Raw genomic sequence first — 21,392 nt, 5'->3', positions numbered from 1 at the left:
TAGCCGTGCAACTTCTGAGAAAAGCTCTAAATACACCAACGTACACAAATCCTAAAATGTACATTTCTGAACGAAGCTGGAAGGGTTTAGAGGAATACACATTGTACAAAAACCAACTCCAGATCTTCTTTTTTAATGAGCCAATTAGTAATGATTTCAATTGACTTGCCCACCCCATTCCTTTTTTCCCTTTTATGTGAAGGGATCGTGCAAAATAATCAAATCATATTTTGGTCCTCAAATGTGTGCATTTATTGCTAAAGTATTACTAAAACCTTTAAACACACACACATATATATATATATATATATATAAAATAGGGCTGTCAAACAATAAAAACATTTCATCAAGTTAATTGCAGGATTTGTCGATTAATCAGATTAATCACAAATGCCTAATTTGCTTAATTGGAGCTCTAATTTAAGATTTGTATTCATACAAAAAGCATTACAACCTACTGGGCAAAAAGTGGTTGAACCAACGTTGTTACCAAGTCATTTCAAACCAAAACATCTGTGATGATATTGTGCAAAACTGACTGGATTTGCAAAAAGTCATCAATGTAAGGGCATTTCATATTTTTTTAACCTAAATCCAACGAATGGTGAAATGTTTTGTTGAGTTCAATTTGAATTCACGTTAGCTGACAATTTTAAGGTCTTGATTTTGTCCAAAGTAATGGTATTCAAAATCTGGTAAATTGATAAAGCACACTTTCTTTAACCTGTATAGATGATGTCTTTTGGATGTTTTCAGACAAATAATCACGCTAAAAAAAAATTGTGCACTAAAATTACAAAAAGTTAACTCAAGTTAATTAATTAACTGACAGCCCGACTATAAAATTATGACATAAAAAAAACAAAGGTGTGTGTGAAACAAGTAACAATTTATTCAGGATTTCTTTGTCTTTTTTTGGTCTATGAAAACAAAATAAAAATCACAACCATAGCAATAACACTATTAACATAGCCCGTTTTACATTTGCACCTAGTGGGCACATATGTGCAGTTCATCTTTGCAGTTCTAGCTCGTTAAATGGCATACCCTTCAACTTTATAGTGAGTGTACTTGGGTTCCTCTGTTCGGCTGATGTAAAGGCACACTTTGGTATAGCTTCTCTATTGTGCTGCAATGTAAGGCCTTTTGTAGACACATTGGGGTCTGAGAAACCACAGTGGGACAATAAAGTCAATGAGGCCTGAACAAATACAACTCTAGAAGGAACCAAATGATGATAACATCGGATGTAGACTGATCCACAGGGTCAATCCTCTGGATCCTCAGTCCTTTGTCCTTGATCCAGTGTTATAGGCCTACTGTTCATGTCCTCTTGCAGCTTCTTCAAAAAGGGACTAGGTTTTCTCCCCAGCGAAGAGTTGATTCCGCAACCTGTCCCATTCTCTCAAACAGCAACTGTGCCAATATAAGCCTTAAACATGGTCGGTCACCCCAAAAAAAAAGGGGGGGGGGGGGGGAAAGATCCCCCCCCCCCCCTCTCTGAAACATAACACAGAACTTTCAGCGAATAACCACCCAGCCACTCATACATAAACAGAGATAACACAGCCTTTTGTATTTGTGAATAGCTGTGAGCACTCAACATGGCAGAGTGAAACATCTCTCAAACTGGAGAAATACATGTAATACTCTGTCCGTTACAGCAGGGGGAAGTGTCGTCTCTCAGTGTGCATTGCTGCTGTCGCTGAAGGCAAGAGAGTGGTGGTGGTGGTGGTGGAGCAGTGATGTTGTCGAGTAGCTGCCAGGTCATCGTTCATCACTCAAACTTGCGCAAGTGGTTGTACATGGACTGGACGTAGGTAAAGACACACATGGGGTCCGGCTTGCGCCCCATCACCATCATATCGTCCACCTCGATGAGCCGGTCACAGCCCGCCTTCTCCCTGAATCAGACAGAGGGCACGGCACAAGTCAGGAGGAGACTAGGACTATCTATGTCATTCCTTAGTTAAAGGGGCTGATCGTTCATTAGCCTGGTCCCAGATCTGTTACAACTGTTTTCCCCAACTCATATTTATGATAATTCGGAGTGGTTGGTAAGACAAGACAAACAGACCTGGGACCAGGCAAATAGATCACATGGAACAATGTTGACTAATTTGTGGTATTGTACAGAAGCTCATGTGTTAGAACTCTCTCTGTATGTGGCTAGAGGCACACATGGTTTTGATCTATACTGTGTCAGTGTTCTGCATGCATCCATGTGTCAGCAGGACTACGAGACGCTGTGCTGCAGCAGCTGTGTTCTCAGTGGGGAGGTCAGGCTGGAGGAATGTGAGAGGAGTGGATGGAAGCAGAGCAGAGGGAAGAGGAGGTTACTGCGGGGACCCGGGGAGGGGAGAGGGTATTCTCTGGCAGCGGCTGCCTCGCTGGCTTAACGTGTGGGCTGGAGACACTATTTACCAAGATGCAACAGAAACATTGTAAGGTCATCTCAGTGCTACAATGTTCCACGTATCAACGCTATTAATGGAATCTGAAGGTGATTCCATTCATGTTATTTCTCCTTGCGTGGTGGCCAGGGACACTGGGACTCTAAATGTATCTACACAGGTAACTTGGGATCGCCTTCATAGCACTGTAGTGTCCATAGCTTTACCAAACCAAGAGGAGAGCGACATTGGATATGCACATGAATAGGCCCGATACATAAAGCGTTGTCCCACTGATATGATCTTACAATGTTCCGACATAATGAAGGATGAATCGTTCCAACATGATCCAAGACAGAGGTGCATGGGTGTGTGTACAATGCTCAGAAATACAGAACGTATACATAACGCGTATTACAATGTAAAAGTTACGTACTCTGCTGTCCCGAAGGCCAGCTCAAAGTTGTGCTTGCGGTCGGCAGGCGTCAGCACATTGTAGTCAAACTCAGTGGGGAAGAAGGAATGGACCAGGGCACAGAAGGCCATGCCGTCACTCCAACTGGACGAGAAGTTCTGGATGTCTATGTTCTGGGGACGGCGAGACAGAGTTAGGAGTGTGTGGTTGTGTGTGTGTCTGGACTGTAAATGTCTCTGAGTGTGCGTGGTGTATTTGCACATGTGTTTAGCGGGGGGGGGGGGGGGGGGGGGGGATACGGAGGTACCGTAAAAGAGACGTAAGAATAAACCAGACAGACAAAAAAAAAAACTAGAAAAATGATTGGCTACCTATTCTAACTTTATGAAATGACCTCTCCCAGGTTTCTCTGTCGGTCCCACTGTCATAATGTGGAAAACAGAGGAGGAATCCTCAATTCCTCTACCTGCGTCTCGCTCAGTTTCTCTCCAATTGGACATGATTTCAGAACTGTGTAATTTCACGGTTTTTGTGTCCTTTAGACTATAAAAACCTCAGTGTGTCGGTGGGAAAATACAACTTGAGCGTCAGTCAGGTCTCTAATTTGAGTGTGAGGAGGAGCTGCCTGCGGGAATCGGCCGGTGCTGTTTGCTCTGCGGGGCCGGCCTTGGCCCGTGACAGCTCTCTGTTTAACCAGAGCCACATGGACAGACTGGCACAGCTGCTGCAGAGTGCATGGCAGAGTGAAGCCAACAGCCCAAGCAATGAGCCGTAACTCAAACACACACGGATATGCATGTTCACACACACACACACACACACACACACACACACACACACACACACACACACACACACACACACACACTATACTACAATAGTACGCTTAGTTCAGTATGCAGAATAACCATGGCAAGTTGCTTCTCATTAACACGTCAACGCTCCGCTATGTGCTAATGGTTTAACCCATGGAGAAACCAGGAGAGTTATTTTAATGCCCTCTTCAGGAGCTAGCAAAAATGACAAAAGACTACTCCTGTGTAGTTGATCCATTTCAGGTGACCAGATGACAGTTCCATATTCATCATCTTTGTTACTGGCTACTATAGAGGTGTATTCATAACAGGTGGACCTGATCCTAGATCAGCCTCTACTCTGAGTTTGCTTTGTGAATACGGCCCAGGACTCTGTTCCGGTGTGTAGCCGTGTTCTGTCACCACGGTCTCACCTGGTATCCTATGGTTTTGGAGCGGCACCACTCCAGAAGAATCTGCTTGATGCTGCTGGCACTGGACACACCAAAGCTCTGAGAACGCTTCAGCTTGGGCTTGGAGTCCATGGGCTTGGACCTACTGAGAGGAACGGGGACAGGGGTCAACACAATGAGCCAGCAAACATGACAGAGGTCGTGTCCCTATTTTCTCCCGAAGTGTACACTTGCACACTTCCCGTGGTTGAGTGGTGTTTTTCCACCATTGTTAAATGAGAGAGAGAGAGAGAGAGAGAGAGAGAGAGAGAGAGAGAGAATGAGAGTGTGTAGAGAATTGGGACGCAACCGAAGTATGAGTTAAGAATTACCCAGGAGAAAGGAGGGATAATACAAGGGAAAAGGAGAGGACCTATCAGTTTAGGGACGGATGGCATAGAAAGTGAGATGATGGTGGGAGGAGAGAGGGTGGTACCTGCTGGCTTCAGAATCCAGCTTTTCAAAGATGGACCAGCGGGCCTGAGCGCCAATGTTGCGCGGCAACGTCTGTGACCTCACTAGCTCCCGCCTCCGCTCAACTCCCCTCCCAAAGGGCAGGTCCCCGCCCACATCTTCCACCCTGCGGGTCGGAGGACAGAGGAGTGTCACACATCAACTTGGGCCACAATGAGGCCATTCGAAATGGCAAGTCGGTTCTGGCATGTGGGTTAAAGCATGGACTATTTCACTTCTCTAGGACTGAGTAAAGAATAGTTCACTCACCCGTCTGTGTTGTGTTGGATGAGGCCAGAGTAAGTCACTGACTTCGGGGGAGCGGACAAGGACTTTTCTGCAAATGACAAATCAACGAACAGATAAGGACACTGTGGGAATAAAACATTGTGTGAGTGTGGTTAGTTCCAGTTCTAGTAACAGGCCCGAGTTGATAGATCCCTCTTACCTGACAGGCGAGGAGAGCCCAGACCTCGGCTGAGACTGGGGGTCCATGTCTTCATAGAAGACACTAAACAGCAAAAAGACAAAGGGTGTTTCAAAGGATATTATGGCTTACGGAGCAGAAGAACCATAGAACCACATGGAAGTCAAGAGCTTTTAGCTGATGTCTGGTGCCTCTTACCTGGTTGAATGGGGGATTCTGGGATGGTTTGAGGCTGGTTGTTGTCAGTAGGCTCTGATACAGGCGAGGGCTGAGAACGTACGGGACTGGTGGGAGATTCGCTCTTCATAACTGAGGGGTCAGCCATTTTGGTTGTGGCGGTGATAGGTAGGTGGGGCATCCGCATGGCAACAGGGGCCGTGCTTTCATACGGGACGTTGTTATTGGCTGGCGAGCTTTTTCCATGTGACACAGTCGAGTTTTCTGATTGGACAAGCATTGAGAAAATACAGTACATCCCCTCATACAGTACATGGGATGGTGAGTATGGCTGTATTTCTACTGTAGCTGAGATGGTAGAGAATAGAACAGTCATTACCTGGGGTAGTAGAGTGTCCATTCTCCAGTGCAGGGGATACAGGGGCTGGATCCACCTCTATTGGCTCCTCACGTTCAATACTCTACAGGACACAGAGATAGATTCACATGAACACCCCACCCCAGACTACTCAGGTGTCACAGTATCTTCTATTTTGATGACAGGCCCTTTAAAACACGTGAACAACTTTTGGATGCCAAAATAAGCATGTTATCCGATACATGGTCAGATCAAGTAATTTCAGAGTGCTGACATGTTTCAAGTTCCCATTCATGGCATCCATGGCCAAGGAACATTCTTGTTCCATTTTTATCTCGTTAAATCCCCCCCCCCCTCCCCCTCCCCCCCCACAACGTTACTACCGCACCACATCTACTACTTTCATTAGTACGTGACTGGGGCTCAGTACACTGTGTGCCTGACTAACCAGCCAATCCACAGAGGAGCCTTTCAGGAAGACAACCAGGAAGTGACTGAGGGCTGTGTGATTTGTCTGTGGAGGATGTGTAATGTTTCTGACTTGCTCTTTCTTGCTCTCACACATGCATGTCTGCACATGCGCACACACACATACAATACAAGTTATTGTATACAGTTATTATCAAAGAAAGGGTACATTCCTCCCAGTGAAAATAAAGTCAGTAATTGAGCTGTAGGAGAGAAAGGAGCCAGGTGACCTCAGCAGAGAGGAATGCTGCTGCTGCTGGGTTGTGTGTGTGTGTGAGAGTGAGAGTGAGAGTGTGAGAGAGAGAGAGACTGCATTAAGAAGGGCTGAAGGGAGCTGGGAACAGCTGACTGTCCCACTGGGAGAAGGTGATGGGGGGGAGACAAATTTCCCCCAGTCAACCATGGAAGCCCCTGAGCCCTGATCAACCCTGATGCTCTGGCTGAAACCCAAGCTCCTCCTGTCTTGGTGTGTCCCAGCCCTGGAAACGTTCTGTACTAAGCCACGCTTCTCCTCCTGTCTGAATGGGCCACCAGACATGTGTGTGTGAGACTGTGGTGCTCTGGGCCTGAAGATAAAAGTAGGCAAATCTTTTAGGATAGTAGCGATCAAACGTAGAGGGTACCCTCGGTTTGATCTGATCTCGGACCAAAGTTAATGTCAAATAGTAGGAAATCTATATTTAAGAGGATGACCAGGAATCAAGGGACACCCCACAGAGCAACACACGCACACCAATTCGCCACACAACACAGGCAGGAGCACACAACTGCCCCTCTCTCCGCCACACTGGAACAACAAATCCGGTCCCTGGGAGTGCGTCATTGAATTATCAGTGGGGAACTATAAAACATTTGGAGGAAATCGTGAAATTATGTAGGGAATGTGGAAAAGCCCTCAGACTCACGAGAGAAAAAAGGGCGGGGGGGGGGGGGGGGGGGGGGGGTCAGTCTTAGCCTGCAGGGCTGGATCAAAGATGAAACCCCCTGTCCTGTGTGTTCAGTTACTCAGTCTCTATGTCCTTATTGTCTTAGAAGCAGAGCTAGTGGGCACACTGGATCAACAATGTAGCCTTTCTAGGAGCCTCCACTCTCTCTTCTCCCTGCGGAGGCACACCTGACCTGAGAGTGGATAACTACATTAGAATCTCCCCATTCAGCAGGACTGTAACCCCACTCCTAAACGCCCCCCCCCCCTCCCCTCCCCTCCCTATCCCTCTCCCTCTCTCCGACCTGGTTCAGCAGCGTACGGACAAAAAGCATCATGGCTAGTAGAGTGGGACAGTGGGTTCTCCCAGGCACATGGCGCATTCATGTGGGTGTAAATATCACAGCTGTCCCATGTCCTTCCTGGCAACATGCCATAGAAATGTTGATGTGCAAACACAAGACAATCTAAGTGTATTGTTATATTGCGAGTCTTGCAGTTTCAATGAGGGGTGCGGAATGGACCATGAAGACAATTGGGGGCATGTGGGGGGCACACACACACACACACACACACACACACACACACACACACACACACACACACACACACACACACACACACACACACACACACACACACACCAGAGCTGTTCAGAGCAAGCAGACAGTACAGTTATAGTGGGCCTCTCATCACAGGTCTATAAAAGGGGTCTTTGCTCTGTAATTTCCTTGTAGAACAGGGAAGTCCTCACGGAGGGAGAGACACACAAAACCACCTGTTCTTTCAAAAGACCCACAAAGCCTGCAATTTAACAGGGAGACCCTGGTCGGCGCCGTGGTTCTACAGAAACGAGAGGGGCCCTTTGAACACTTTCTTTACATCACCTGACTACAGGGGCCCCTGCCTTATCTGATGGGTGTTAGTGGGAGCGAGGCTGTTAGGCCGAGCACACACACACACACACACACACACACACACCCTTGTATTAAACTAACTGGGCACGCATACCCTTCTCAAGGGCTTCAGCGAGCCTCCCACCTCTAATCCCCCTTTTAACCTGCTTCAGGATCTCTCCTCTTTCACTGGGATTTTCCAGGGTTTCAGTCACAAGGCAGGGTCCATAAAACACTGTCAAAGGTTTAGAATAGATATACCCCAATGTCACTGGCGTACAGATAAGATAACCTTATGTTCCGGTCAGGGGCTGGATGTCCCGGAAGACCATGTACCGTTGAGAGTGTGACGCATGCGGCAATGTACGATTGTGCGTGCGTGCCGCATAAAGACATGTAGGATGTGTGTGTGTGTGTGATGCGGACGGTCATGTAAGATTGAGAGAGCGTAAGGGGAGGGAAGGGAGATGGGACCGACTCCCCAGGACAGCAGTTGGCACCCAATAACTTCGACATCTCCAAGATCCAAGAGGTTTAGTAGTCCGCTCTCGGGTTACAAGGCACCAGCTGTGCAAGACATCGGTGTCCCAGCCTCCCGACACCAAAACAAATCGATAAAACCTGGTGACATGACATGACTGTCTGATGATTCAATCAGCTAAGTTAAGAGGTGCGAGGACACATGCTCCGATCTGACGCTCACCAAAAACAGCACACCCTCTCTAGTCCGTACAGAATGGCTGCATGAAAAGTGTTGAGTCAAACCAGTGCAAACAAGTCTAATACAAACACTAATTCCTACTATACTTTTGCTGTTGTTGTCTGTCTGAAAATGTAAAAATATAATATATACATATATAATAAATAATAATAACAAAACAAAGACTATTTCCCTCTCTCTCTCGCCAAGTCCTCCCTCTCTCTCTCCCTCCCTCCCTCTCTCCGAGTCCTCCCTCTCTCCCTCCCTCCGAGTCCTCCCTCTCTCTCCCTCCGAGTCCTCCCTCTCTCTCCCTCCGAGTCCTCCCTCCCTCTCCCTCCGAGTCCTCCCTCCCTCTCTCTCTCTCCGAGTCCTCCCTCTCTCCGAGTCCTCCCTCTCTCTCCCTCTCTCCGAATCCTACCTCCTTCTCCCTCCCTCCTTCTTTCCGAGTCCTCCCTTTCCCTCCCTCCCTCCGAGTCCTCCCTCCCGCTGAGTCCTCCCTCCCTCCGAGTCCTCCCTCCCTCCGAGTCCTCCCTCCCTCCGAGTCCTCCCTCCCTCTGCCTCAGAGTCCTCCCTCCCCCTCTCCGAGTCCTCCCTCCCTCTCTCCGAGTACTCCCTCTCTCTTCTAGTCCTCCCCGTCCCTCCCTCGCTCCCTCCCTCCGAGTCCTTCCTCTTTCTCCCTCCCTCTCCCCACGGGACCCACGGCCAACAATGAATGTAGAGGGCGGTGGAACCTGTAACCACGGCGATGGGAAATACAGGGCATTGTCTGGAAGTAATTAGGAGAGCCAGGGGCAGCCTGGGAGGGGAGCGGCCGGCCGGCCAAGCCAGCCCAGCTCGCATGCCTCTCTCAAGCCCCCTGATCTCTCTCTCTCTCTCTCTCTCTCTCTAGGAAGTGCAGCTCAGTTCCACCTCATTTTGTGGGCAGTGTACACATAGCTTGTCTTCTCTTGAGAGCCAGGTCTGCCAACGGCGGCCTTTCTCAATAGCAAGGCTATGCTCTCAGTTTGTACATAGTCAAAGCTTTCCTTAAGTTTGGGTCAGTCACAGTGGTCAGGTATTCTGCCACTGTGTACTCTCTGTTTAGAGCCAAATACCATTCTAGTTTGCTCAGTTCTTTTATTAATTCTTTCCAATGTGTCAAGTAATTATCTTTTTGTTTTCTCATGATTTGGTTGGGTCTAATGGTGTTGCTGTGTGGGGTCTGTTTGTGAACAGAGCCCCAGGACCAGCTTGCTTAGGGGACTCTTCTCCAGGTTCATCTCTCTGTAGGTGATGGCTTTGTTATGGAAGGTTTGGGAATCGCTTCCTTTTATGTGGTTGTAGAATTTAACATCTCTTTTCTGGATTTTGATCATTAACAGGTATCGGCGTTGGTGTTTTACATTTTTGCAGAATTCTGCATGCAGTTTTGTTTGTCCCATTTTGGGAATTCTTGGTTGGTGAGCGGACCCCAGACCTCACAACCATAAAGGGCAATGGGTTCTATAACTGATTCAAGTATTTTTTAGCCAGATCTAATTGGTATGTCAAATGTTATGTTCCTTTTGATGGCATAGAAGGACCTTCTTGCCTTGTCTCTCAGATCGTTCACAGCTTTGTGGAAGTTACCTGTGGTGCTGATGTTTAGGCCGAGGTATGTATAGTTTGTGTGCTCTAGGGCAACGGTGTCTAGATGGAATTTGTATTTGTGGTCCTAGCAACTGGACCTTTTTTTGAACACCATTATTTTTGTATTACTGAGATTTACTGTCAGGGCCCAAGTTTTGACAGTGCAGAAGATCTAGGTGCTGCTCTAGGCCCTCCTTGGTTGGGGACAGAAGCACCAGATCATCAGCAAACAGTAGACATTTGACTTCAGATTCTAGTAGGCTGAGGCCGAGTGCTGCAGACTGTTCTAGTGCCCTCGCCAATTCGTTGCTATATACAGTGGGGCAAAAAAAGTATTTGGTCAGCCACCAATTGTGCTAGTTCTCCCACTTAAAAAGATGAGGCCTGTATTTTTCATCATAGGTACACTTCAACTATGACAGACAAAATGAGAAAAAAAATCCTGAAAATCACATTGACGGATTATTTTTTACTTTTTTAATTTTACCTATTTTTTCTCCCCAATTTCGTGGTATCCAATTGTTGTAGTAGCTACTATCTTGTCTCATTGCTACAACTCCCGTACGGTCTCTCCCGAAGGCTGAATGTCATGCGTCCTCCGATACACAACCCAACCAGCCGTACTGCTTCTTAACACAGCGCGCATCCAACCCGGAAGCCAGCCGCACCAATGTGTCGGAGGCTACACCGTGCACCTGGCCACCTTGGCTAGCGCGCACTGCGCCCGGCCCGCCACAGGAGTCGTTGGTGCGCGATGAGACAAGGAGATCCCTACCGACCAATCCCTCCCTAACCCGGACGACGCCAGGCCAATTGTGCGTCGCCCCACGGACCTCCCGGTCGCGGCCGGTTACGACAGAGCTTGGGCGCGAACCCAGTACAGCGCCCTTAACCACTGCGCCACCCGGGAGGCCTATTGACGGATTTTTTATGAATTTATTTGCAAATTATGGTGGAAAATAAGTATTTGGTCAATAACAAAAGTTTATCTCAATACTTTGTTATATACCCTTTGTTGGCAATGACAGAGGTCAAACGTTTTCTGTAAGTCTTCACAAGGTTTTCACACACCGTTGCTGGTATTTTGTCCCATTCCTCCATGCAGATCTCCTCTAGAGCAGTGATGTTTTGGGGCTGTTGCTGGGCAACACAGACTTTCAATTCCCTCCAAAGATTTTCTATGGGGCTGAGATCTGGAGACTGGCTAGGCCACTCCAGGACCTTGAAATGCTTCTTAAGAAGCCACTCCTTCGTTGCCCGGGCGGTGTGTTTGGGATCATTGTCATGCTGAAAGACCCAGCCACGTTTCATCTTCAATGCCCTTGCTGATGGAAGGATGTTTTCACTCAAAATCTCACGATACATGGCCCCATTCATTCTTTCCTTTACACAGATCAGTCGTCCTGGTCCCTTTGCAGAAAAACAGCCCCAAAGCATGATGTTTCCACCCCCATGCTTCACAGTAGGTATGGTGTTCTTTGGATCCAACTCAGCATTCTTTGTCCTCCAAACACGACGAGTTGAGTTTTCACCAAAAAGTTATATTTTGGTTTCATCTGGTCATATGATATTCTCCCAATCTTCTTCTGGATCATCCAAATGCTCTCTAGCAAACTTCAGATGGGCCTGGACATGTACTGGCTTAAGCAGGGGGACACATCTGGCACTGCAGGATTTGAGTCCCTGGCGGCGTAGTGTGTCACTGATGGTAGGCTTTGTTACTTTGGTCCCAGCTCTCTGCAGGTCATTCACTAGGTCCCCCCGTGTGGTTCTGGGATTTTTGCTCACCGTTCTTGTGATCATTTTGACCCCACAGGGTGAGATCTTGCGTGGAGCCCCAGATCGAGGGAGATTATCAGTGGTCTTGTATGTCTTCCATTTCCTAATAATTGCTTCCACAGTTGATTTCTTCAAACCAAGCTGCTTACCTATTGCAGATTCAGTCTTCCCAGCCTGGTGCAGGTCTACAATTCTGTTTCTGGTGTCCTTTGACAGCTCTTTGGTCTTGGCCATAGTGGAGTTTGGAGTGTAACTGTTTGAGGTTGTGGACAGGTGTCTTTTATACTGATAACAAGTTCAAACAGGTGCCATTAATACAGGTAACGAGTGGAGGACAGAGGAGCCTCTTAAAGAAGAAGTTACAGGTCTGTGAGAGACAGAAATCTTGCTTGTTTGTAGGTGACCAAATACTTATTTTCCACCATCATTTGCAAATAAATTCATTAAAAATCCTACAATGTGATTTTCTGGATTTTCTGGATAGTTGAAGTGTAGCTGAGGGGAGGATGGCTCATAATAATGGCTGGAATGGAGCGAATGGAATGGCATCAAACACATGGAAACCATGGAAACCACGTGTTTGATACCATTCCACTCCAGCCATTACCACGGGCCCGTCCTCCCCAATTAAGGTGCCACCAACCTCCTGCGATTGTCCACAGATCTTCATCAGGAGAACAACAAGCAGCAAATCGATGTGAGGAGTGTGAGATGTGAGATGGAGAGGAATGGTATCAAATACATGAAACACATGGTTACCATGTGTTTGATGCCATTCCATTATTATGAGCCTTCCTCCCCTCAGCAGTCTTCACTGCTGTGTGCATAGGTGCACATCGTGAGCCAACCATCACAAACAGTAATTTGGTTTGGAGCAGGATGAATGCTCCCCCCCCCCCCCCCATTCATACAATCTATCCATCAGACTATACTAGACTGTGACGAACACACGCACCTAAACCAAGCAGTCCATTAGTAAATGCATGTTTGACCAGCAGTGCAGAAGACGAGGGTCCTGTATTGTAAGGAGCGGAGAGAGTATATGATGGTGGTGTATTGCGTGTGTGTGTGTGTGTGTGTGTGTGTGTGTGTGTAGCAGTGACAGGGAGCGTTGGCTTTCAGCTGATTTGAGGCATTTTGATAATACAACCTGTGCTCTGCTCCTCTTTAGAAGTCCTCTCCATGTGTGCTGTATAATAGTATGTGTGTGTTTAGTGTATGCAATGGGATCCTACCGTTGGAGGTGTGTTGAGGGCAGGACGCTGTGGGGGTTGTTTGTACAGTACGTGCGCGGTGTGTGTCTGTGTTTGCTCATGGTGACAGCGTGAGCGTGCTCTGATGGAGTTTCTACTGATGAAGTCTCACCCCCCCCCCCCTGTCGGTTCACATGCCCTGAAGACGCCTCAGTCTGAGAGAAGACACCCACATGCATGTAACCAGGCACGCACACACACACACACACAGCCCAGCACAGCCCAGCCCAGCACAGCCCAGCCCAGCACAGCCTAGCACAGCCCAGCACAGCGAGGACCTAAGGATTCACACTGTGGTCCTGTGTTATGTAGTTACGTTAACTGTCAAAGATAACATTGTGACCTGGGCGGAATTTATCCAGATCATCTTCTATTAGGGAACAGGAGCTCTCTCCTCAAAGGGAGTACACTGAGGAATGTAGCGAATGTGAGGTTGGAGGTGTGCAGGTGTGGTCTGTCTGTGAAAGCATGCCTGTGTCTGAGTACTTGAGTGAATTCTGATGCATGCTGCAAGTGGAGCAGAGGTGAAGAGGTCTGTGAGAGAAGGGGAGGAAGGGAGGAGGGAATGGGGGAGTGTTGGAGGGGGCACTGACTCATTCCTGAAGCCTAGAGTGTGGAGTCTGGGGGTGGCTGGGTCCTGGGTGACCCTCTCCTCTAAATCCCCTCCTCGGTCAATGTACTTCAAATGAGGCAGAATGTCGACACAATAGCCCTTTCAGACAGCAGCTATGGTGGAGTAATTGGCGACAGGCAGCATTGTGTGACTCCTCAGCAGAGACCGGACAGACTGACTGACGTAGGTGGCCGTGGAGGATGACCAGGAGGAGGAGGATTCCTGTCTAGTATTGTCAGAGCAGCAGCCTTGACCAGCACAGTGGTAGAGGCTCATGGTTTCTCTATTGAGAGGAATATCAAATGATCCCAGTGAAACCCACTGCCTGTCCTCCTCAGACTCTGGGGGAGCTGGTGTGTGCTCAAAGGGACTGAGGGGAACTTCTGATGAACTGTGTTCAGCCACGTAAGACTGCATAAAAACACACGCACACAGAGACAGAGAGAGCCTCATATCTATGCATTATAGTGTCAGGTGTCCAAGGCACAGGGGGAGATGTACTGTAACCAATCCTATAGTGAAAGTGCAGGCCCGCACACATCCCAGTTGGCTGTGCTCTCTCAGTGGGGCAACGCTTAACTCCAGGGCTGCAAAACCATCTTCAGATGTGCCTGGAGGTCCCCAGCGCAATCGACTCCCTCCCTCAGACCTGCTGAAACAGCCCCATCGGACTTTACGAAGTCAACATACTGTACAGTCTTTCTCTACTCTCATTGGCTGTGTCTAGACTTGACAGTTCATGCAGCTTTTGTATTCTGATCAATGGAGTTCTGGTCATGGAATTCAGAACACATCTACACCTACATTTAAATGTGTCTACTGTGTCCACATTGTGTCCGGATTCCCTTTTCCCACACTATATTCAAATGCAGTTTGCATCCTGCAAATGGCGGAACAGGCTAAATCTGATTACACAACAACAACTGGATGGCAGTAGCCAACTACTGAAGCTAACTTGCCAGCTAACCTCAAGCTAGCCAGCATGCTAACTAGCAAAGCTAAAGAGATGGCAAACACGTTAGCATAACTCTAGCAAACAAAAAAAAAAAATTTATGAGGTCAGCAAACACGTTCCTCACATGCTAGGAACGTATTTCCTCCAACGCTTAATGAAAAAGTGTCCTCTTTTCTGGAGACTTGTGGTTGGAGACTTGTATGCACTTTCAGTAGCCTGATTGCGTCCAGACCGAGGAGAAATCCTGCACACAATGCTTCCCTGACCACCTCCTGAGGTGGTTAGGGAGACCTAAAGCAACTTTTCTCCGCCTAGACCGGTCTTTTCAATGCAATCTTCGTACTCTGATAGCAGAAGTCGCATGTAAGTGTCAAGTGTAGACATGGACATTAAGGCTGAAAGGTGATGGGGCTGTAGGGGAAATCTGAACAGGATAGTGTTTCCCTGTTGAGTTCCAGGTGCATGTAAATATTCACTAGAATGAATTAATTGGATCAATAGATGAGGAACTCACATTAGTTTTCTACAGTGTTATGATCCAGTCTCTGTCTGGTTGTTTGGAAATTTGAAGAAAAAGGTTTTGGCCACAAAAAGGGGGATCTCCAACAATCTGTTATGAGAAACAAAGAACCTCTGTTTCATACTAACCGACATATTTACATCAGATAAGAATCCTCCGATGCTTTACAACAAGCTTTGTTAAGATGAGGTGCATGACATCAGTCATTTGCATACACGCTGTGTACTTGTGTGTGTTTGTTGCGTGGGTGAGCAGTCACAGTTAACAGTCAACATCCGTGCCAGACAGTCAAGGGTTAGTTTGCAGAAAGCAGCTGTGAGTTTACAACCAAGACACAACAAAGAACCTCAGAGCCGAGAGGAAAGATTTGGAATCAAATAAAAGAGAAAATCTGAATATTGACCTTATAAAAGGGTGAATGTTACTGTTGTAGTTTCCAAAGCAGCATAGCCTTAGGGCCTTGTGTTGGGATACAGTCAAGAGAAACCTCAGACTTTTCAAACAGACACTACTGTGGTTTACAATACACCAAGGACTAAGATGGTAACTTTCCCAGACTTATCACTGAGTTCCCACCCAAACCTCATCAACAAGTGTCAAACTGTACTGGACGTTAGAACTGACCAACTACGAGAGCGTTAGCTTTTCATCAACTGTAACAAAGTACACGTGTTTTGTCTTTCAATCCCTCAAATGTCCCAATGAATGTCTGGATACGTGTAAGTGAGAAACAATGTACTGTGTTTATTGTTGCTCGTAAAACTGAAGGACACGATGGAGTCCATTCAAAAAGGTTGCGCAAGATCAACAAAGAGAATAGCGGGAGAAGATTCTCGAGCGACATGTTGTCAGCAGCATGATAGCAGCATATGAGCGCAAAATAACCATTCATCACAGAGAGAGCAAGAGAGAGAGAGAGAGTGTGAGAGAGAGAGAAAGGGAAAGAGAGATTCTTCCGATGATCTATCACTCCCAGGAAAGAGAAGATCTAACGCTACAAGAACAGCTTCTTTCTCAGACTGCAGAGGCTGGACGGACATTAAAATAAGCAATTACTTCTACCAAAAATGTTCAGCGATGGGAAATGATCCTGATTGCTTTCATCTGGTATCTACTCCGCTTGCGTGTTTAAATATTAAGTTGAATATGACCCGAGTTTCCCCACTGCTGTCAAAGCTCTGACATCATCTCAGTGAAGTGGCCAAGAAAGTCTGTTCAACCCCCAATATCATGATTTAAGTATAAACACACTCTGGAGTCTGGATGAATCATTGCACAATCTTGACAGTCTCTCAGAACCACATACTGTCACCACCACATAATTAAATACAACCCTTTCATTTATCCCTGCCAAGATGGCTGCCATTATCAGCCCATGCTAGATTTCTGGAGGTTCACAACATAATCTACTGCTCTAATGTATCTCTATGTTCGCCATAACCCCAACCCAGCCTCCCCAGTGTATAAAGCTGAATAACCACTTTTCAGATAGTGTTCAGTGTGTCAAATCGGAGGGCCTGTTGTTTCCGGACCTCTGGTAGTCTCTATGGGGGTGCCACAGGGTTCAATTCTCGGGCCGACTCTCTTCTCTGTATATATCAATGATGTCGCTCTTGCTGCTGGTGAGTCTCTGATCCACCTCTACGCAGACGACACCATTCTGTATACTTCTGGCCCTTCTTTGGACACGGTGTTAGCAAACCTCCAAACGAGCTTCAACAACATACAACACTCCTTCCGTTGCCTGCAACTGCTCTTAAATGATAGTAAAACTAAATGCACGGTCTTCAACCGAGCGCTGCCCGCACCCGCCCGCCCGACTAGCATCACTACACTGGACGGTTCTGACTTAGAACATATGGACAACTATAAGTACCTAGCTGTCTGGCTAGACTGTAAACTCACCTTCCAGACTCATATTAAACATCTCCAATCCAAAAGTTAAATCTAGAATCAGCTTCCTATTTCGCAACAAAGCCTCCTTCACTCATGCTGCCAAACATTCTCTCATAAACTGACTATCCTACCGATCCTTGACTTCGGCGATGTCATTTACAAAATACCCTCCAACACTACTCAGCAAATTGGATACAGTCTATCACAGTGCCATATACTACCCAACACTGTGACCTGTATGCTCTTGTTGGCTCGTCCTCGCTACATATTCATCGCCAAACCCACTGGCTCCAGGTCATCTATAAGCCTTTGCTAGGTAAAGCTCCGCCTCACTGTTCACCATAGCAACACCCACCCGTAGCATGCGCTCCAGCAGGTATATTTCACTGGTCATCCCCAAAGCCAACACCTCTTTGGCCGCCTTTCCTTCCAGTTCTCTGCTGCCAATGACTGGAATGAATTGTAAAAATCACTGAAGATGGAGATTTAAATCTCCCTCACTAACTTTAAGCGTCAGCTGTCAGATCAGCTTACCGATCGCTGCAGCTGTACACAGTCCATCTGTAAATAGCCCATCCAAACAACTACCTACCTCATCCCCATATTTGTTTTTGTTTTTCTGCTCTTTTGCACACCAGTATTTCTACCTGCACATCCACATCTGCACATATAACTCCAGTGTAAATTGCTAAATTGTAATTACTTCACCATTATTGGCCTATTTATTGCCTTACCTCCTTACTTCATTTGCCCACACTGTATACAGATTTTTATATTGTGTTATTGACTGTACATTTGTTGAGACCATGTGCAACTGTGTTGTATTTGTCACACTGCTTTGCTTTATCTTGGCCAAGTCGCAGTTGTAAATGAGAACTTGTTCTCAACTGGCCTACCTGGTTAAATAAAGGTGAAATAAAAAATAATTAAAAAAAACTCACGTTAGTCTTGCTGGACACAGCGAAGGTAGCTCGGCTGGAGAAGCGTGTGGCAGTGGGGCTGGAGGCCGAGCCCAAGGCTGACCCGGTCAGGGCTCCCATGCTGTGGCCACCAGCAGGGCAGGTGGGGGATGTGGAGGGGGACTGGGGGCTCACCCTCTCCTGGCTGCTGCTGTGTGTCTGGGCCTGGAAGGACGATGGCTGGTGCTGGTTGTTGTTGGTCATCAGGGCGCCTCTGTCGCACACTATCCCAGTGAGGAGCTCCACCTGATGTTTAAGGGCCTCCAGCTGGCTCCGGAGCTGCCGGTTCTCCTGCTGCAGCTGGGCCACAGCCAGGCCTAGGGGGCCCTCGCTGGCGTGGGCCGTCGCCTCCACCAGACGGCGCTCCACGCCCTGCTTGAAGGCGCTTACGTCCACGTGGATCTCACGCACGGCATCCCTCAGTGTGGTCTCATAGCGGGCGAGCGCGGAGCACACCGTCTCGCCCTCCAGAGAGGAGCCCTCTCCCTCGGCTGTCAGAGGACCTGCGTCCATCTCTGCTCCACTGCCTCCAGTCGATGTGTTCCTTACTGGGTCTTCTCTGCTCTCACTGGGTATTCTCTGCTCTCACTGGGTCTTCTCTGCTCTCTCTGGGGCTGCTCCCTCCTCCTGTCTGAGTGTCCCAGACACACGCACTTTGAATGGCGATTGGGGAGGAGTCAGTCTTGTTAGCTGCAGTTGAACCGTCAGGTCCCATGCGCACCAGGAGGTCCCTCAGGGTGTCCTCTATCCTGCCGAGTCAAAGCTCACATTTATCAGCCTGCTCCGACACACTGGATGGCCATACGGAGGTCTCTTGAAAAGCAAACACTACTCAAACATGACAGACTCTGAAAGACGTGAAGTGAATCAGTAGAAAAGTAAAAAGACACAATCTGTGTTGAAGCCAGGCTTGTGACAAGGCTGTTGAGAATTAAACCAGTGAGGTAATTGTAACTTAGTTTCCGTGAGTGTACAGTGTGTGTGTGTGTGTGTGTGTGTATGTGTGTGTGTCTGAGAGCGAGAGACACAGAGAGAGAGACAGAGAGAGATAGTAGACAGACAGACAGACAGACAGACAGACAGACAGACAGACAGACAGACAGACAGACAGACAGACAGACAGACAGACAGACAGACAGACAGACAGACAGACAGACAGACAGACAGACAGACAGACAGACAGACAGACAGACAGACAGACAGAGAGCCAGAGAGACAGAGAGACAGAGAGACAGAGAGACAGAGAGACAGAGAGAGACAGAGAGAGATAGTAGACAGACAGACAGACAGACAGACAGACAGACAGACAGACAGACAGACAGACAGACAGACAGAGAGACAGAGAGACAGAGAGACAGAGAGACAGAGAGACAGAGAGACAGAGAGAGACAGACAGAGACAGACAGAGACAGAAAGAGATAGCAGTAACCCATTCGTAAGTTCACCTCTCGAGCTCCAATATAGTATTCCCCCTCAGCGCTGGCCAACTATGAGTGTCTGCTCTGCTCTGCCCGGCTTTAAAACACTCCTCTCTCTCACACACTCACTCAGGTTAATCTCCCTCTTCTCCACTGGTCAGGGGGAGGGAGCAGGCACACAGAGGAGAGAGGAGGGAGGGAAAGTGAGAGAGAGGGAGGGAGAGAGAGAGACGGAGGCGGGCTAGATTTCCTCTTTATCCCTCCCAGCTCTCGGTGAACTGTTGGAAGGAATCATCTGTGTTGATGTTGCCTTTCCCCACCTCTCCTCCTCCTCCTAGTGTATTTGTGTCATTCTCTCACCGAGTGAACTTTTAACAGCAGGACGTTCAAGCAGCATTCTCTCTCTCTCTCCATCTTTCTCTCTGTCCTAATTTATTTAGGTTCCAAGTCTTGTCAATCACGCCGGCTGTCTCCCCCTTTTAGCAGTGCTGTCATACATCAAGGGGGAAACTGACGCGCCCCCCCCCCATGCCTCTGTCTTCCCTCCCTCTCACTTTCTCTCTAATTTTATCATTATAGGTGGGTGGACAAGATAAGAGAGATAAGACAGGACAAGTAAACTTGTGAGATTACCTTTAATGAGAGAGAGATTGACAGGCAAGATAATGATTGACTTCAGGTAATCTGTGAAACAGAACATCCAAGTAGTGGAAAATGCCTGTCTCTGTCAGTATTCCATTGTATAGTTGTATTGTGGTGTGAACAATTATTGCGAAAATTGTATTGTCAAAGTGGGTAACTGGGTTTGAGACTGGTGAGTGAAGGGTGAAGGCCTGCACCCCTCTTCTCTTCCCCGCCCCCACGTAACAGGACCCTAGCAGAGCAAACATTCCATATCAGATTGGAGAGTGAGTGAGTGAGTGAGTGAGTGAGTGAGTGAGTGAGTGAGTGAGTGGCTGGGACAAACACTGCCCTGCACCACCATCACAAAGAGAGCAGACGAACAGACACAAATAACTTTACATTCCACCCCACTGTTTACTGTAAACACAGGGGGGTTGGAGAGGTGGTTTGGGAGGGGGGTGATTTATGATGGCAGACTGACTGTCCACCCTGGACATCCCTAATTCCCTCCCTCCTTCATACCCAAAGTCGTATGTAAGTCTACTTGGCTAAGACACAACAGCCAGCCACCACAGGGACCATAGTCTACTGTAGCCTGGTTAAACCAGACTGAATGCGGTGCTCACCATTGTTTCATTTGAGTGCTGCATTCAGGGTGCTTTAACCAGGCTAGATCTGCAGGGGTGAGAAAGAAGAGAACTCCCAACAACTCCTGTTCTGTCAATGTGTGTTAATTGAATATCTGGATAAATCATGGCAAATACATTTACTTCACCGATCCTTCAAAATGAATTAGTGGGCTGCTTTGCACGGCAAGCGTTACCAGAGCGCCAAGTCGAGGTCGAAAAAGGCTCATTAACAGCTTCCTCCCCCCAAGCCATAAGACTCCTGAACAGCTAATCAAAGGGCTAGCCAGACCCCTCTTTTACGCTGCTGCTACTCTCTGTTTATCCTTTATGCATAGTCACTTTAACTCTACCTACATGTACATATTACCTCAATTACCTCGACCAACCAGTGCCCCCCCACATTGACTGTGTACCGGTACCCCCTGTATATAGCCTCACTTATTATTTTACTGCTGCTGTTTAATTATGTTACTTTTATTTTCTTCTTATCTATTTTTAACTTGACACTTATTATTATTTTTCTTAACTTCTTAAAGCATTGTTGGTTAAGGGCTTGTAAGTAAGCATTTCACTTTAAAGGTTGTATTCGACGCATTTGACAAATAACATTTGATTTGATTTGATTTACTGAGCAAAATCCACTTGCCATTCTCCAAACAATGTCTCTCATTCCCTGAGTC

At 47.4% G+C, this 21,392-nt stretch overlaps 1 protein-coding gene across 7 annotated transcripts; it reads right to left on the bottom strand.

Annotated features, from left to right (window-relative positions):
• Nucleotides 1-868: 868 nt before the first annotated feature.
• LOC110503636 (smoothelin-like protein 2) lies at nucleotides 869-19,739 on the bottom strand. Of its 7 annotated transcripts, XM_090218195.1 has the most exons (11): nucleotides 19,487-19,607; nucleotides 18,649-18,790; nucleotides 18,024-18,608; nucleotides 5,491-5,572; nucleotides 5,133-5,375; nucleotides 4,956-5,018; nucleotides 4,778-4,844; nucleotides 4,491-4,634; nucleotides 4,037-4,160; nucleotides 2,830-2,981; nucleotides 869-1,904 (listed from the first exon to the last, which is right to left on the bottom strand). In XM_090218195.1, exons 2-11 carry the CDS (start codon nucleotides 18,754-18,756, stop codon nucleotides 1,778-1,780), a joined length of 1,695 nt encoding a protein of 564 aa, XP_090074321.1. In that variant the 5' UTR covers nucleotides 18,757-18,790; nucleotides 19,487-19,607; the 3' UTR covers nucleotides 869-1,777. The 7 variants fall into 7 exon arrangements, with proteins under 7 accessions (XP_090074321.1, XP_021437746.3, XP_021437743.3 ...); XM_021582071.3 differs by having other exon boundaries at nucleotides 18,024-18,785; nucleotides 19,487-19,739; XM_021582068.3 differs by having other exon boundaries at nucleotides 18,024-18,790; nucleotides 19,487-19,637.
• Between the last annotated feature and the right edge of the window lie 1,653 nt (nucleotides 19,740-21,392).

This window comes from Oncorhynchus mykiss, chromosome 24, assembly GCF_057628025.1.
Source record: "Oncorhynchus mykiss isolate SJ-2025 chromosome 24, ASM5762802v1, whole genome shotgun sequence".
Classification (NCBI taxonomy): Eukaryota; Metazoa; Chordata; class Actinopteri; order Salmoniformes; family Salmonidae; genus Oncorhynchus; species Oncorhynchus mykiss.
Note: the sequence above shows the minus strand (reverse complement) of the source record. Positions and strands in the feature narration are given on the sequence as shown.